Here is a 16338-nt window from a genome sequence, read left to right as displayed (position 1 = left end):
CCAAACTGCGGGAGGCAGTGGAAGACAGGAGTGCCTGGCATGCTCTGGTCCATGGGGTCACGAAGAGTCAGACACGACAAAACAACAGCAACCACCACCATCCTTGTAAAATGCACCACTGTTTTAAAATGCTTGCAAAATATCATGCATCCCTTTTTTCATTAGCACAGTTCTGCTAATAATTCCTCCAGCTTCCAAATTTGCCTACAAGGTGGCTTTTTAAAAACTATTCAACAGTTTATTAAGGGATGCTTTACATATTACAGTATTTCCAATTCACAACAATCCTGTCACCTGAGTAGTGTATGGCAGCTCTACAATGGGCAATAAATATCACCAGTTTATCAGTTCTATCGGAACTGGTTGTATATGAAAAAGCTCTAATAGTGCTTCTGTGTACAATTACTTCTGTGCAACTGAAGTACAGTATTAGGAAAAAGAGTAACAGTAACATGACATTATAATGCAGTAACATGACAATATAATGTATGCCATGCCTGGATTACAAGCAGTCTTTTCCCATCTTAGGTTGGAATCCTCCATGGTGAGGTCTGACCTGAACAGTCATGTATGCCTTAGTAACATCTGGATTAGACTACTGCAAGGTGCTATTGTGAGGGTGCCTGTGCAGTATTCAAAAGCCTCAATGGGAACAAAATTAAAATTAATACAAAAGAAATCTGCCAGAGGCACTGGCAGTTAATGCTGGTGTACTGTCTTCCTCATTAGCTCCCAATCCATTTGCAGGACCAATTCAATGTATTGGTAAAAAGGTAAAGGTAAAGGACCCCTGACAGTTAAGTCCAGTCACGAACGACTCTGGGGTTGCGGCGCTCATCTCGCTTTACTGGCCAAGGGAGCCGGCACTTGTCCACAGACAGTTTTTCCGGGTCATGTGGCCAGCATGACTAAGCCGCTTCTGGAGAAACCAGAGCAGCACATGGAAATGCCGTTTACCTTCCCGCCGGAGCAGCCCCTATTTATCTACTTGCACTTTGATGTGCTTTCAAACTGCTAGGTTGACAGGAGCTGGGACCGAACAACAGGAGCTCATCCTGTCACGGGGATTCAAACCGCTGACCTTCCGATCGGCAAGCCCTAGGGCTCAGTGCTTTAGACCCTAACCTGCCTGTGTCCAGTATAGCTTCTAGTTGAATCTACCTGCTCTCTTGCATTCTTAGCCAAGGTGCTGCTTCACATGGCACTGTTACGAGAGCGCATTTTTGACAACTGGACCTAGACTGAGGATTTTTCTTCACATGTAGTCTTGACAACACACAACCCTCTTCTTGCTTCTGTAAATATCTTTTTTGTGATCATTTGGGGATCAGGTATATTAGTTTTTGCTTTGATATTTTGTGTTTTCATTGTACTCTAAATCACATTGTCCTCCCTATACTGTTAGTTTTGTTGGGTTTAAAAATGCATTATTTGATAGCAACATTGCATGTTTTAATGGCTTCAAATACATAAATAAATAGCAGAAGACAGATGGGCTTATATGTACATTCCTCTTTATTTAATACAGCACAGACACATGACACATACAAAAGGGGGGAAAACACTCATGAAGGCCCTGCCATAGTTAAGAACAGGAACACTTACACTCAATTGAACAAGGCTCCCACTTCAGATCAGATATCTGCTAGCTAACTACAGATGCATTCTTAGAGGAAGTCTGTTGCAAAAAAAATAAAAATCTGCACCCTGTTTGGAAGTGTGAAAACTGGGAATTCCTGGACTTCAGAGGCAGGCATGTCATGAAGAAAATTGCTTGCTTCTGACATCAAGCAATTTTGGTTCTGGAACAAATATATATTATTCAATATGTTATTGTTCAGGTCCAAACCATGATATAGTGTGCTAGGAGTAAAAGTATTTGCTTCCCAGATAAATAGCATTTTAAAAATTGAGCAAACCTTAACGTACACTTAGAACTGGGGCAGGCAATTGTGACAGCAGCTTTCCCTTTTTCCTACTCCAGTTTTAGATGGATAGTAAGCAAGCACCAGTTCTAGTGAGGAGCCTTACATACTTAAAAAAAGAACAAAAATACAAAAAGGAGGGCGATAGGGGTATTTACAAAATTCATGGCTGGTACAGTACATCATTTAAGACACACTATGCTACAATCTTTCAGGTCCTGAGATTATTACAAAAAAGTTAATTCAAATATTGTGTTCAGATTCGGTTTGAGAGAGGAGGAAAAGATAAAATCATTTACGCCACGTCAGTAGAACACATCTCCCTAAAAAGCAAAACCAAAAGCAGTTGGCACCAGTTATCAAGTAGCTGTGTTTGGCTACTCAAGCCCCCTTCTCTAAGAGAAGCCATTTATATTTGTTGCATGGAGTACATTATCACATGGAAGATGTTTTAGGAGAGTATTCTCCCCACATGAAGCCAAAGGTTTCCCCTTCAGTTACATAAAAACTCCAGTTCTAACTAGTAAAGTAAGCCTACATGTGGAACCTAGAACACAGTTACTGCTTTAGATGTGTTTGCCAAGTATGGTTTATTACAGCACCACTACTTGATAAGGAAGCTTGTTACATTAAGGAGGGGTATACAAACTAGTATTTTTTTAAAACTACTCATGTGTCAATTTTGTCAAGTAGTGAGCTAACCATGTAGAAGTTTCCTCACTTTGTATAACCTCTTCTATTAAAATGTATAGCCAACTGAGCTAGGTATTAAAAGCTTACTTCTCCCCCAAGTGAATGTTAATAGGTGAAGAAAACACACACACATGATTCAGCAGAAAGGTTAGAACTGCTAGCCTTTAAACTTCAAAGCTCTACTGTTGATTGATTCCCTTTATTAGGAAATGCATTTTAGTCTTTTGTTCCAGAATAATTTCTGCTCAATGCTCTGAATTTATAATGACACAGGCACTCACTTATAATAAACATATTGTGACCTAGAAAATACCAACGGATGATATGTAATGTTTAGGTCTGAATGTGCTAAGAGGGGGAAAGGGGGAGAGCTAGTTTATAATGCTAAAAATTCAACGCTGCTCAGCAGGTTTGAGGTCAAGTTAAGCTTATTTTAAAGTAACGTAAGTATAATTGAGTTTTTGCTTGCTTGCTAGCAGTCCAAATACTCTAAAGCTTAGAATCTACCTCCAACACTGAGAATGAATGACAAAAGTGCACCATTTGCAACATCAGGGAGTTTAGTCAGGCAATTATTTAAACCACAGAAGGTCCAACACTGAAATGTGCAAGAGGAGGCAGAAAAGTATCAGGATTCTAACTTGACTTACATTTAGAGGAGGGTCTATCTAGAGGAAGAGTTAGTTAAAATGTCCAACTGACATTTCTCTGTGTACAGGTGAGGTATTCATTCACTTGCAGATTTATCAAGTTCTGTTTGCTGATGGTAATGAAGGATATTTCTCCCATAGTTACGTGTTTCATGTCTGCATATCTGATAATGTCAATCAAGGCATTACATCATCAGATTTTAATATCGTTCTTAAAGCCATGAAGTTTCTTCATGACACTAGCTTTGAACTGGTGAAAGTCTTTTTGCTTTTTATCTAGTTTAATTTCCATGTTACAAAAATATTTCTGTAGTATACACATTCAAAAAGCTATATCTTGTTTCTTTGGGTAAACGTCACACCAGCATGGGAAATGTATATGTGCTACTGAATGATAAGTCTAGTTATATGCATAGTTTATTTTACTGCCTACTGAATCAAACTAAGGCCTTGTAGAGAGAAGGGAAAGGCTGAAAACAAAGACCATCCCTGCCCCCCTGTGCTGAAAACCAGTTGCTTCTAAATAAACATTGAGTGCCATGCCTATCATTTAGCTTCCTCTGAATTTGCTTGTTTCTGCCAATTTATGTTTTATGTCAGGAAAGAGCATACCCAGTTGTTATCTTTGCTGCTAAATGTCAGCACAGCAAGTGAAAAATCCTCAGTCCTTAAAAAGGTGAAAAATAATTGAATGTCGTGTACACTATTTAACTGTCTACAATAGGAATGGGTGAAGGCTTCAGAAAATTATTTGTTATATGGAACAAAGACACTCTTATCCTGCACAAGAACTGCTCCACAATGCAACATTTATTGTAAGATAAAACTAGAGAACCCTGGTTTTCTGCTGTGCCAAACGAAAGGATAATTCAATTAGGGAAAAGAACTGAAAATGGTCTAAACATGGAGCTTGCGTTTCCTGGAGCGAGTGAGTTGAATGGTTCCTTAGCTTAATCTCAAAGCTCTTTTAAAACTTCAACCACCAAAAAATTGGTGGGACCTGTAAAAAGGCAAAATTGAGCAAAAGGGTCCTGAGAAGTGGATTCAGAGAAGAGTAAGGGCAATTTCTGCACTGTTACACTGATTCCACACCACCACATTTCCCTAATACTTCCACCCATAGAAAATGACACATTTTGGGGTTCTTTGATGAAGTTATGTTTAGAGCAAGCTCATTTTTTCCTAAATGTAAGTTCCTTAAAGCTTAATTTTAGGCCATAGCTCAGGCTTCAAACAAACAAGGGCATGGCAGTCTCTCTCTTCCCTCCCAATTAGAACATTCCTTGCTAAATGGAAGTTTGTTCAAACCCCTTTTTTGACTAGAGGTAGAACAATCTTCTCCCATATTTGCACTGGAATTAGGAAGAAACTAACTCACTACATAGATAATATCTCTCTCAGCCACAATGAGCCACCTTCACCTAAACAGGTATAGCAATATTCAGCACTGAGTGCCCAACCATTGATTCAGAATTATTTTGACAGAACTTAGATTTGTTTTCGAGATAGTAAAACCTTGTTAAATAATACACTGTTAAAGAAAATCCAGATTATTTTTTTACAAATATATAACAAGCTTTAAAATGCACATTTACTTATTCTGATTGCTAGGTTGCATTTTTACTATTCTCACAGTTCATTAATTTACAGTAATAGGTGTCATAAAAATATTGACATTAAGTGAAATCCTGTTGTAATTCTTTGCTTGAAACTAGTTTGCTACTCTTTAATTTAGCAAATTTGCTACTTAATTGCAAGATTCTTGTGTGACTAATTCTGACACAGATTTTTAGATACGTATCTGAGCAACACAGGGAAGCTCAATGTGCATGGGAAACAGTCACTTTAAGTAGGAATATTTAGTCACTACTGTCACCAGATAGCTGCCTAGAGATCCAAAGAACAGGTTCCTCAGATGGAGTAGAACAATATGAAAAGGATTCTACCTTTTTAGCCAGCACTTTTTGTGCTGCTGGAACTGAAATTAACCTTGCTAGTTTGATTTAAGAAATACGAATTCTTGATACAATTTCTAAAACTTGGGGAAATTTGTTCAGTGCTTCTTCTTTTTCTTTTGCTAAGAATGTTATATTTTGTTGAGAATTGTGTCACACTTTAGGAATACCAGTTCAAGTTTATTCAATATTTATACCACTATCAGACTAGCACTATTATACTAAAATTTAATATGCAACCTGAAACTCCAGTGAGAATAGTTCAGCCCATTTCCAACTAACCACTCATTTCCTTACAGTTGCTCAAATACACCTAATTACCATACTCTCACCTGTGTCTGTGTTCACCTTTGTAAGTAAACATTAATGCTACAGAAAACATAGGAAACATTAGGGCTGTCGGGAATACTGCCATGTGTGAAAGCAAGCACCTAATAATGAATGCCATAATACAGCAGTGATAACATTACGCACACTAATTACAGAAGGGAAAAGTCATTTTAACAGCATAAAGTCATATTGGCAGGTTCAAGGTTCTTCCAAATACCTCCTAGCACTTTAGGACCTCTGAGTATACTTTTTGAGGAAAGTTGGGAACAAAAAACAAAAGGCACTTAACCAAAGGACAAAGGCCTGAATCAAGTAAGTTGGAGTGATCACACTATTCAGAGACAGAACCAAATTATATAAAAACTTTTACACGTTGCCATAAAATTAAATTGCATAAAATGTTGATCAGTTGTTTACCTTTGTGTTTAGTTTTTAGAAAATAGAAAAAGCAAGCAATTCTACAATGACCAACACTGGAAGAGACCTGGGTGAAAACCTTCCAAAGCTTAGCCTGACTGCAGGCTTTGCTTCTTCCCTGCAATACTATCCTGAAAAGTCCCAAAATAAAAAAATAAGCGCAGTCACTATATCTGTTGCCAATGCACTCCAATAAATCAAGACATTCTAATCTTCCCGTGGGCAACCAACTCTAAAACCAATCTGTAAACTAGATTTAAATTTACTTATAAATATAGCCAAAAGTTCTTTCCTGTAGCAGCAAACATAAGACAGTTGGGAGTATTAAGAGACTATCTGTCAGATGATTATGGTTCCGTATAACTGATGGTAGCTTCGGAATTGCAGAATCTTTACTTTTGTACCAAGTGGAGAGGCTATGCAGAGGTTGGATTAGACTGCTAAAAATGGAAAGAAGTGTCATCTTGCTTGTCTACCCCACTTCCAGCCTATACTACTGGATAAATTAAAAGTCACTTCTTATTTAATAAAACAGATGTCAAACCCACAGCACCCACACCTGGGACTTTGACAAAATTCCCAACCATCTTCCGGGAGACAAGCAGCTATAAAAGTCTGAACAAAAAGGAAGAATTTAAACCATCAACTTGTATCTTAAGGTTGGAGGAGAACAATATATTGTTAAGACAACTGACGTTTTTGCATCTTGTAGTTCAATGCCTGTATCCTTTATCTAGATTTTGGATAAATTCCAGATAACCTGGAAATTGCTAGTGTGTTCCCATAAGGTTAAGCACACATAGCAGAAGGCATAATTTAAATAATATTCAATTTCCAAACCTGTACTTGAAAATTATTGCTTGTATATGAGGCTCAGAGTGAGCTTGCCATTTTAGTTCCTGGTTCAGCTCAGCTGCCCAGAATAACAGCTTTGACTTATTGCTTGTGAATACTGAGGGGGTTAGGACAAGAGCAACTTGAATTCTCGAAGACCTTTAAAAACATCACACAACTAAATGGAATCTTACTATGCAGGAAGTTCATCAAATTAAACCGCATTAGAATGCTATTTATCCTCTTTCTAGCCAATTCATTAGATCCAACTATTCAGCTCATGTGCCTATATCTTTTAATTTTTTTAAAAATGCTGCACTTCACTGTGTTGATTCATTCCAATATCTTTTTTCCCCTTTACTGTGCACACAGTGCAGAGTTGGCATCCATCATTATTTTACTGGTGTCACAATGTCTTCTGATACTTACAGCTGGCTGTTTTTGAAACTTGATCATCTGAGAGTTCACATTGTATGCCCAGCTTATTCCTGTTTGACTTTTTTGTGGCGGGATGAATGACTGTGTAGTCTGACCAATCAACTCATTCACTGATGTAATATATTATTAGAATACGCATGAGCTATACTGAAGGGGCAGGCAATTTGTGCTAGTTTGTTCTAAAGGAGGAAATTTCATTTTTCAGTAGCTTAACCATGGACTAAAATTTTGCTTTATAAATACAGAAGAGCTTAAAAGGGAAAAAGTGACATAAATGAATTGTTTGGTACAATATTTCTATCCGTGATAAACACCTGGAAGCAAAAAACTAAGTCTGCCAGAAAAACATTTGACCTCCATACTTTCTCCTACTGCATATTAGAATGAACAGAGGGGGAAAAGGAATATTGCCTGCCTAAGATTTAAGTGTTCATAATAAGATCCGCAAAGGCAGACTCATCACATGCCAAATTCTCACTAAATTCCTTCAAGTTAAGCCAATGTAACCTCACATTTGATGGTATTTTACTGAAAATACATTTCTATCTCACTCAAGCAATAACTGGATTTATTACTTTTATTTTTCTCAATATAGTCACACTTTCAAAATACATTAAAAAAGGATTCAAAAACATACTTAATTTGCAATGCAGGCTTTAAATTGCTACAAGGGAAAGCCAACACTATAGTAACAAGCTTGCAGAGAATGTAAGATTTTGTATGTTTATGCATGGAATATATGCTGTGGTGAACAAGGAAGTTTTTACTTTTATCTCAAGGGTCAGCAAAATGAGTAAGAGAAGAAAATATACCAGTTAATAGTTTGGGGACTCTAAGGTTTGGGGGAATGAACCAGCCAAATATATTCTGAACCAAGTATGGCAAGTTTGTAGTCCCTTCTACCAAACTACAAGAAATATCTTAGAAAAGTCTTTTGTTTACCTTGCATTTGGTAAAATTCAATATTTAACTGAGTTTTTTATTCCATGATGTTGTGCAAAGTTATTTATTAGTGGGCTCAACCCAACATTCAGTTACTGTATTTATATTATATATTATTTAAATATATGTATATTTTTACATATAGAATTAGTGTGAAATCTAAATTAGTAAATATAACATATCTGGCTTTCTAAGATGAAGGAACATACCTGGAAACAAAAAACGTGTCTGGTAGAAGGCAGCAGCAAGTGTGATCTAGGCCACTATACAATAAAGCTATACAGATATGTGGGTAGAACACTATGAAGAGCCAAAGATTTCTCTGAAGTTTTAATGCAGCCACTCATACTGTTCAACAGACAAGCTGCTTGTCTGCTTAAACTGTAGCTTGACCAATTTGCAGTTGAAGTTTCAAAGAAACCCCCAGCTATACATGTTCTCCTGCATGCGCATATACCTTTATTGGAGAATGGCCTTCATTTTCAGATTACTTAGATTTTTCAGTTTTTTCAGACTAGAACTGGTCAAAATGTTTTAATAAGATTTAAGTGAAAGAAAATAGATACTTTTTAGAGAAGAGCACGATGTCTCATGCCTTCTTGATTTTTCTTAACAAAATTATATTTTGATCCAAATATTCCTTCTGTAATAATTACGAAGTGCAATACAAGATTTGCCTCCCCAACATCTAACATATTGCTATCAAAAACTGAATGTCAGCAAAGAAGTTGTGTCCCTGTGCAACAAGGGGGTCAGGTTTTATACCTCCTAGCTATGCAGGTATTAGGAATGCTGGAGGTACATATTTTAAGCCAAGGCTGAAGGCACCTCAACTACTCTTTGGAGAAGGCTTTGAACAGTACTGAGAAAAGCAAGATTCTGTACAAAAGCAAGCTACATGTAGTTATTGTGAGCTGGAAATCAATACAGTGTGAGACTTTTTAGAGCTATTACAAGAGGGAGAAGAACCAGAGACAAGACTTTCTTCACAAAGGATCAAAACTGGAGATTTCTGGATTATGTTTATGAAAAATAAGGCAACTCTGAAGTACTACAGCTAGATTAAGGGCAGGAAAAGACTTTCTTCAGAAGATACTGAAAGCAAGATCTGGTCTGATGAAGCCAAGTAAGTTCTCATTTTATATTTGAGTATATGAAGTTAAATTGAAGAATGGTTACAGAACACCCTCCGACTTTTCCCTTCCTCCCATCGTGAGAGGGGAAAAACTCTACCCTGGTCAATGACATTACCTATGGTGAACAATCCTCCCCGTCTGTAATCTTTAGGCTCTTCAAAGAGATAGTGACAAAATGGCCTTAGCTTGGTGTGGAGAAAATACTTTCTTCCTTGCTTTTTCTACATAATCACAATTTCTGTTTTATATGCCACATTATCCAAAGCTGTACAGAATGTTCCTAACTGGCATATACTGTAGGCTTCCCTGGGGACAACAGATGTATGGCCTCACTTGCATGATGGATAGAGATGTCTATTTTAGCTTCCTTTCACAGATCCACTATCAGATATCAGCCTGAAAGAAGGTTTGTGCTGCTGTAGGTTTGACAACTGAACCTATTTGGCCAAACCTTTCTGAGCTATTCAGAAAGGATAAAAGGCTTTGGGAATTCACTAGGAGATATCAAACTATGAACCATTTTTACATGAACACTTTCCTCCTTTTCCTTCTCTCTTTGATCAAGTATTCTTTTCTTTTTCTTCTTCTCCTCCTCCTCACCACCACAGTGCTTGGAATCAGAATATGTAAACATTGACAGAAACAGCAGCTCTGTGTCCGCGTAAGCACTTTCCCAACTGGTCAGTCTCCATCAGCAAAGCAGAACCACGTTAACTCCCTTGCTCATCAGGACATCACTGGGTTTTCCTCTGTAACTTAGTGTCCCCTTTACTTTGGCCTCCATCTGGAATTTGAAGATGAAAGGGGGGATTCATATAAGGTAAATTGTCTTATTATGTAAATTACTCTCACGAAATGTCTGTTATATGATGGAATCTGCATTCCCACTTGGCAGCCTTTACAATGAAAACAATTTTCATGCAACACTTTTATGGAATTCATTGCCACACTACGTGGTACATTCCACTTATTTTATATATGCAGTGACAGATAATCAAAGTAGGTGAAAACCCAAAATTCATCCCAAGTTGAGAATTCTCCTTGAGATGTAGAGATAAACAGGCCCTCAAGCAATCTCAGAAGCCATTGTTAGGTCCTAGTGTTTTCTGGAGTACTTCTGGCAGCTGCCATAATGGAAATGTTGGAAAAACAGATTCCACAGCAGTTTTCACTATTGTAGAATTACAAAAGACTTTAGCCATGATGAGAAAATTGTTCTTTCACTTTTAAAAAGTGTTATTTCACTTTCTTTTTCTTTTAAAAAGAAAAGTTTTTTTTCCTTACCTGTATAAGCTTGCTGCAAGTGAGCAGGCAGAGGTGTGTGAGACAGCGCTGTTGCATGTTGAGCTCCAGGCGGTAAACTCTTCAGTAAATCTGAAGTAGTGTGGATAATAAAAAACAAATACAACCACAAAAATTAAGAGCTAATTGATGCAAACAATCTACTTTGCATAAATGCACAAAGCAGCTTTACTTATTTTTGTCCAAAACATCTTCAGTAATGGTTACCAGTTCAATATATACATGTTCTTTCAGTAAATGTAACAGATACATTGTTTAAAATGCCAAGAATGCAACTTAAGGAAATATCCTGTTTGATACCACTTTTGTTTTTAATATATGCTATCCTGTGGTAGTGGAACAAGAAATATAGCTAAATAAATGTGTCAACTTAAGACTTCCCAAGAAACTAATATTAAACGTTCCAAGTCTAATATCAAAAAAATACTGAAATCTACATTTGGTAAATAAGAAGGGAAAAAACTGTTTACAAAAGATGCACTTACGATATCAAAGGCAAAGCTTATTTTCGATTGTAAGCTATGGTGCTCAGTTTAATCGATTTTCTGGGATGCAGAATGTTAGGGGTTTGTCCCACTTTATAAACAAAAATTTCTCAAATTCCAATTATCACAGGGCACTTCATCCAGAAAGGAATTAAAAAATCAGTATGCACATAATGTGGAAAAACATACACATTTACACACATAATATTGAGAGTTTAAAAATAGCCATTAACAGCAACCAAAAAATAAAACCCTCACCTACAAACTGTGAAGTATTTCTAGAGATCCCTGCATTTTCCTTGCAATTACAGTGTTTATGTGAAAGGAGGCTTAAAGAAATTGGATGGGAAAAATATCTAGCCTTACTTACTCTGCGCTAGGCTGTGGTGGAAAGCCGCTGAGGTAGATCCCGAGTTGGTTGTTACTCCAGCTGTGTCTGTTCCAAAGCCAAGTAGTTCCAATGGGAACTGAAAGGGCACAGTCACAGGAACAAGGCTACCCAGCATCCCAAAAGGAGCCAATGGAGCAGATGTCACATTCTGATTGGTTACAGACAGGGGTGATGTCATGAGCGTCAAAGGTGAAGCATTTGCCAGTAATGATGCACCTGTTGTTGACTGTACAGAGACAAGTGTTACTTTTAAATCTGTTTTACAGCTTTTCTGGGACACACCCAAGAAAATAAGGTTAATTATATAAATATCTGAAGTTTTACTATGTAAACAAGGGTCATGCTTTTCTACACATTGCCTATGTGCCTTCTGGTACAACTTTATAAAATATTCAGGTAGCAGTGAGTGCTGCGTTCCCTTTTTGTCTTGCCTTTAGTGTAAGTTACTGTTTCCACAATTAATAGTTTTAAATGGGAGAGTTTTATAATGCTTCAACCATTCCCTCAGCTTCTCTTTCCCACAGCATTGCATCCATTGCACTTACATTTAAAATTCAAGATTTTGTAACAGTGTTACTGAAGGCATAAATTATTTCATAGCACAATTTAATGTATGCTTACTTGGAAGTAAGTCCCAAGGAGTTCAAGGGGGCTTATCCCAGTAAGTGTACTCAGGATTGCAGTACCAGTTTAGGGAACAAAGCAGCTATAACCAAGAAACCCTAGTACAAGAAGGGAAGGATTTCTACAGTTATCATAATTTATTATATGTATCACCATTCTAACATGCTCACTTCACCCTGAACATAGAAATATAGGAAGAGCAAACAAGAATCAAATACAGCAATCTATGAGTGTGTGCTAAAACTATGGCAAGAGAATACTGGATGGGGTTTGGATGAGTTGGCCCAATCTGACAGGCTATGCCAGGCTCTGCAACTGTTGAGCTACCAGCTTTGCACAATAAACTATGGGTCAGTGGAAGGTAGTGCTGCAGTATGCTGCTGGTAATAGCCAGCGGCTGCAATCTCCTCCCCAGGAACCCTCACACATTTGTGACCTTTTTGGCTTAGCATTATGTGCAAGCCAGCTGTGTGTCAATAAACGGATGCTCTAGAAACTAACACAGTAAATGCTGAAAAGGACTACATAAAATGGTATGAATGTATGAAGTTCAGAAAGCTCTTGGAAGATTTCATACACAAAGGAGGAAATGCAGAAGCAGAAAATATTACAGTGAAAGCCAAATTAGGCTTTTAGATGAAGGTAAGAAGGCTTACAGTATAGCTACACTGGCTGTAGGTCCTACCATTGGATGAAAGGGAGGCTGACAAACATAGTATTAGCTGCTTTTTCAGCCCAAGGCCCCTCAGTAAGAAAATGGTAGTAGACATGGAGTCTGAAGCAGTTATATAGAAGAATGGAGCAAATAAATATTAATTTTAGGAACAGTTGCTTTTATAAGCAATGCTTTACTTTAAGTAATGCTACATTTAAGGAAATAGAAATGATTGCTGCTTAAATTATGGCAGGATACAACAGAAGAGTAATAAAATATCAGACAGGCGCCATTGATTAAAACTGTTCAGACTGACAATATGGACTAACTCAGATGTGTTTAACTCATGAGATGGTGAGGCCTATTCCCTATATGAAATTATAGACTAGAATGAATATTAGAAGATAGAACTTGCAGCAAACATCACAGAAAACACTGTAGCACCAGAATTCTTTTGGCTTGCATATCTGGGTTATGTTCAAGTCTAAAGTAATATACAAATTTAAAATAACACTTTTATAACAAAAAGATAGAACAAGTTGATTAAAATAAGAAAACAGAGGGAAATGAAAAATGAAAAAGAGTTTCTCACATGAAACTGCTTTTTCCATGTAATGTGAATTAGCCTTTTCTCTTAAGCCTTTGAAACAAATCTCAACATGCTACTGTAAATATGCTGAAGTTTGCTCCCACTGTGTATTGTGCTAAACAAATGTGTCGTTTATGCCAAGAGTGACTAGGGTTTTCCCCACCTACTTCAAATATAATAAATTCTATTGTAATATATCACTTATTCTATGTGAATCACATAAGGGATATGTGGGATACAAATCACATATATACCCCTATCTCACATCACTTGCTGCCACTGGCAGGGCAGAGAAATGCACAAAATAATCACACCGCAAAATGGGGTGAGCAATCCTACACTTTACTGAGTAAAAGCCAAAATAGGCTGCTGTTTTCAGTGTCACACAATGTGCAGTTCCACCCTTAGGGTGCAAGTTGTCTCTTTTGAACTTTAGAGCTTCATATCATCTCATCAGTGTGAAGCTGTCTATATACATTTAGGATGTAGTCCTACACATGCTAAGTTAAAGAGTTAGTTTCACTGAACTCAGTGAGGCTTACTTCTTAATAGACATGTAGAGAATTGCACTATTAGTGTAATTACATTTATGAGGAAGGATAAATAGCCCAAAATAGAATACACATGCTATGCCTATAATGAGCTTTCACATTCAACACATACCTGCACACTGGCTGGTATAACTGTAGACCCTGAGGCAGAAGATGGTCTGTGTGGAGTTGACAATTGTTTAGTAGCACCCTGTGTTCCACTTCCTGCTGCCCCAGAGATACTAGTCCTATTAGCTCCACTTGAATTAAGATTGCTGCCTCTGTTGACAGGTACATTCATTCCAACTCCACTTAAGTTGCTTTTGCCAACAGTTCCAGAGGCAGAAGAGTTGGACAATTTTGAAGGAGCCTGAGGGTTCTTTGCTGGTTGAAGGCCTGAGGTGCGGTTAGAGGACAGCAAATTAATTGTAGGAGACTGTCTGCTGACATTTGCTCCACTGGGCTGTTTGTGAAGGGAATTGTTGCTGCTAGAGTGACTACTCTGGGATACTAGTGCACTTGAACTGGAAGAACTGGAAGATGATACAGGCTTGGGTGTTGAAGTGGACCTTGATGAGGATAGTTTAGGTGACACAATAGGTTTGGGGGTTACAGAAGGCTTGGGTGCTGTGGGCTTAGGAGAGGCAGCAGGTTTGGGGGAAGGAACCATGGAGAAAGGAGGCTTGAAACCCTGGGCAGAAACCTGTGATACCATGGTCTTGGCTAAATAGTTACTAGAGGTAGAGGTGCTGGATGCTGTCCGAGACACAAGTGGGTGAGCCATCTGGGAACTACTCCCAGACAAGGTGCTAGTCAGGCGGTATGCTACTGGTTTATCTGATGTCTTGGTAATTGGGGATGAACAAGAGAGTTTAGGGTTGCTACTTAGTTTCACCACAGGATTGGTGTGAGATTTACTAATAGTTGCTTGTAGAGGAGACACATATTTTTGTTGGGCAGCTGACTGCTGGTGAACCTTTGTTATTTGTAATGCTGAAGAGCCACAACCATGGGCTTCTGAAGAGGATACAAGGACAGAAGTATCCTTTGGTCTCTGAGAAGCAGAGGAAGCTGTGGCTTGGATCTTACAGGAGGAAGAAATGTGGGCCTGTGAAGAGGAAGCAGCTTGAATCTGGCTTGACCTCTGTAATCCTTGTTGCAGAAGCTTGGCTGGCAAGGGCTCCAATGAAACCTTGGGATTCTGAATTGAAGACCCAGCAATAAGGCCTGAAGAGATACCAGTCTGAAGTAAATCCTGGGATTTCTTTGGTCCTGGTCCTGTGTGCCCAGCTATAAGACTTGAAGAATGTGGTGTCTGAACAGTCTCTACCTTTTTTGAAGATGACAGAGGTAACTTGCTCATTATACTTGCTAACTTCTCTTCTCTCAGCCCAGGCCGAGGTCTTGAAGTTGGTGTCTCTACAGAGGGCACAACAGGAGAACTCTTGGCTCCATTGTTAATAACAGCCAGAACATCAGAAATGGATTCCAATGATGGTGGATTGAAGGAGAGATCTTCATCCAGTGAATCATCTAGGCAGATGGTCTCCGGAGTAGGATTACAGCTAGAACTGGCCAGGGCAGTGACAGGTGTGCTGGTACTTGAAGCAGGAACACAAGCTGAAGTAAAAGGGGTACAGACTCTTTGTTCCTTCTTTGGACTAGAATCCTAGTGTGAAGAAATAATGAAAATTAAAATATCATTCTGCAAGTAAGAAGGAAGAAATTTCAAAGAATGCTTGTGTTTTGCCTGTTTGTAATCATGCATGGTTCCATTACTGTAGTTTATTTGATACCAGATTGCAAAAACAAGTATACTTGCTTATCAGTTTTAATTTTTTAAGCCCTGCAGGGTGTAGTTACTTAAAAGAAACCCTAAATCTACGACTGAATCTGTTAAAAAGAGAGATTACTCCCATATTAGGCCACCAAGCCCTGCTACAGGTGCTCTGTTCTAAATACCTTCTGTCCAAGAAATAAATTTGTTTAGGACATGCTGTGATGTTTCTCACTTTTGGAACTCAGTCCATGAGAAAGCATGCATGAACCATAAATTGTGTTATTTTAAAAAAATAATTAATTCCGTTTTTGACTTGATCAGGTTGGGTTAAATGGCTTTATTTTAAATGTTACTAGTATATATTGCGGTCCATTTTCCATTGTAATTTAACTGTTTTTATATTGTTCTCTACCTTGAGTTTCCATTACAAAGTATGGCAGGGTATAAAATTGAGACTCAAGAAAAAATGTGATAATAGTAGACATATGGGGATAGCTCAGTCGGTAGAGCATGAGACTCAATATGGGTCTGCTCCATATCTTAAGTGAACATGGGGCTGTGATTTTAAATATATATAGGGCTTGAGGAATGATTAAAGGTTCCCACTATTCTTATTTCCACAATCAATTTTCTGATATCTCTTTTCCACCGACCAGGAATGG

General features: G+C 38.0%; 1 protein-coding gene and 1 long non-coding RNA gene across 3 annotated transcripts in view; one reads left to right on the top strand and one right to left on the bottom strand.

Moving 5' to 3' along the window:
* LOC309541852 overlaps positions 1-16338 on the top strand; it is a 32285-nt gene that overhangs the window by 9407 nt on the left and 6540 nt on the right. Inside the window, exon 3 of the long non-coding RNA XR_014223967.1 lies at positions 5990-10140. This is a non-coding gene — a long non-coding RNA (uncharacterized lncRNA). The remainder of the gene's footprint in view (positions 1-5989; positions 10141-16338) is intronic.
* The window catches only part of UBN2 (ubinuclein 2), a 41310-nt gene continuing 34862 nt past the window's right edge, over positions 9891-16338 (bottom strand). Inside the window, exons 14-17 of one of the 2 annotated variants that reach the window (XM_082239991.1) lie at positions 14030-15565; positions 11478-11724; positions 10605-10694; positions 9891-10104 (exon numbers count right to left, since the gene is read on the bottom strand). In XM_082239991.1, coding sequence (XP_082096117.1) covers positions 10055-10104; positions 10605-10694; positions 11478-11724; positions 14030-15565 — 1923 coding nt within the window. In that variant the 3' untranslated portion in view covers positions 9891-10054. The remainder of the gene's footprint in view (positions 10105-10604; positions 10695-11477; positions 11725-14029; positions 15566-16338) is intronic. The other variant, XR_014223963.1, reaches the window with a different exon arrangement.

This window comes from Podarcis vaucheri (genome assembly GCF_965113315.1).
Source record: "Podarcis vaucheri genome assembly, chromosome: 10".
Classification (NCBI taxonomy): Eukaryota; Metazoa; Chordata; class Lepidosauria; order Squamata; family Lacertidae; genus Podarcis; species Podarcis vaucheri.
This window is presented reverse-complemented; position numbering and strand designations above follow the sequence as displayed.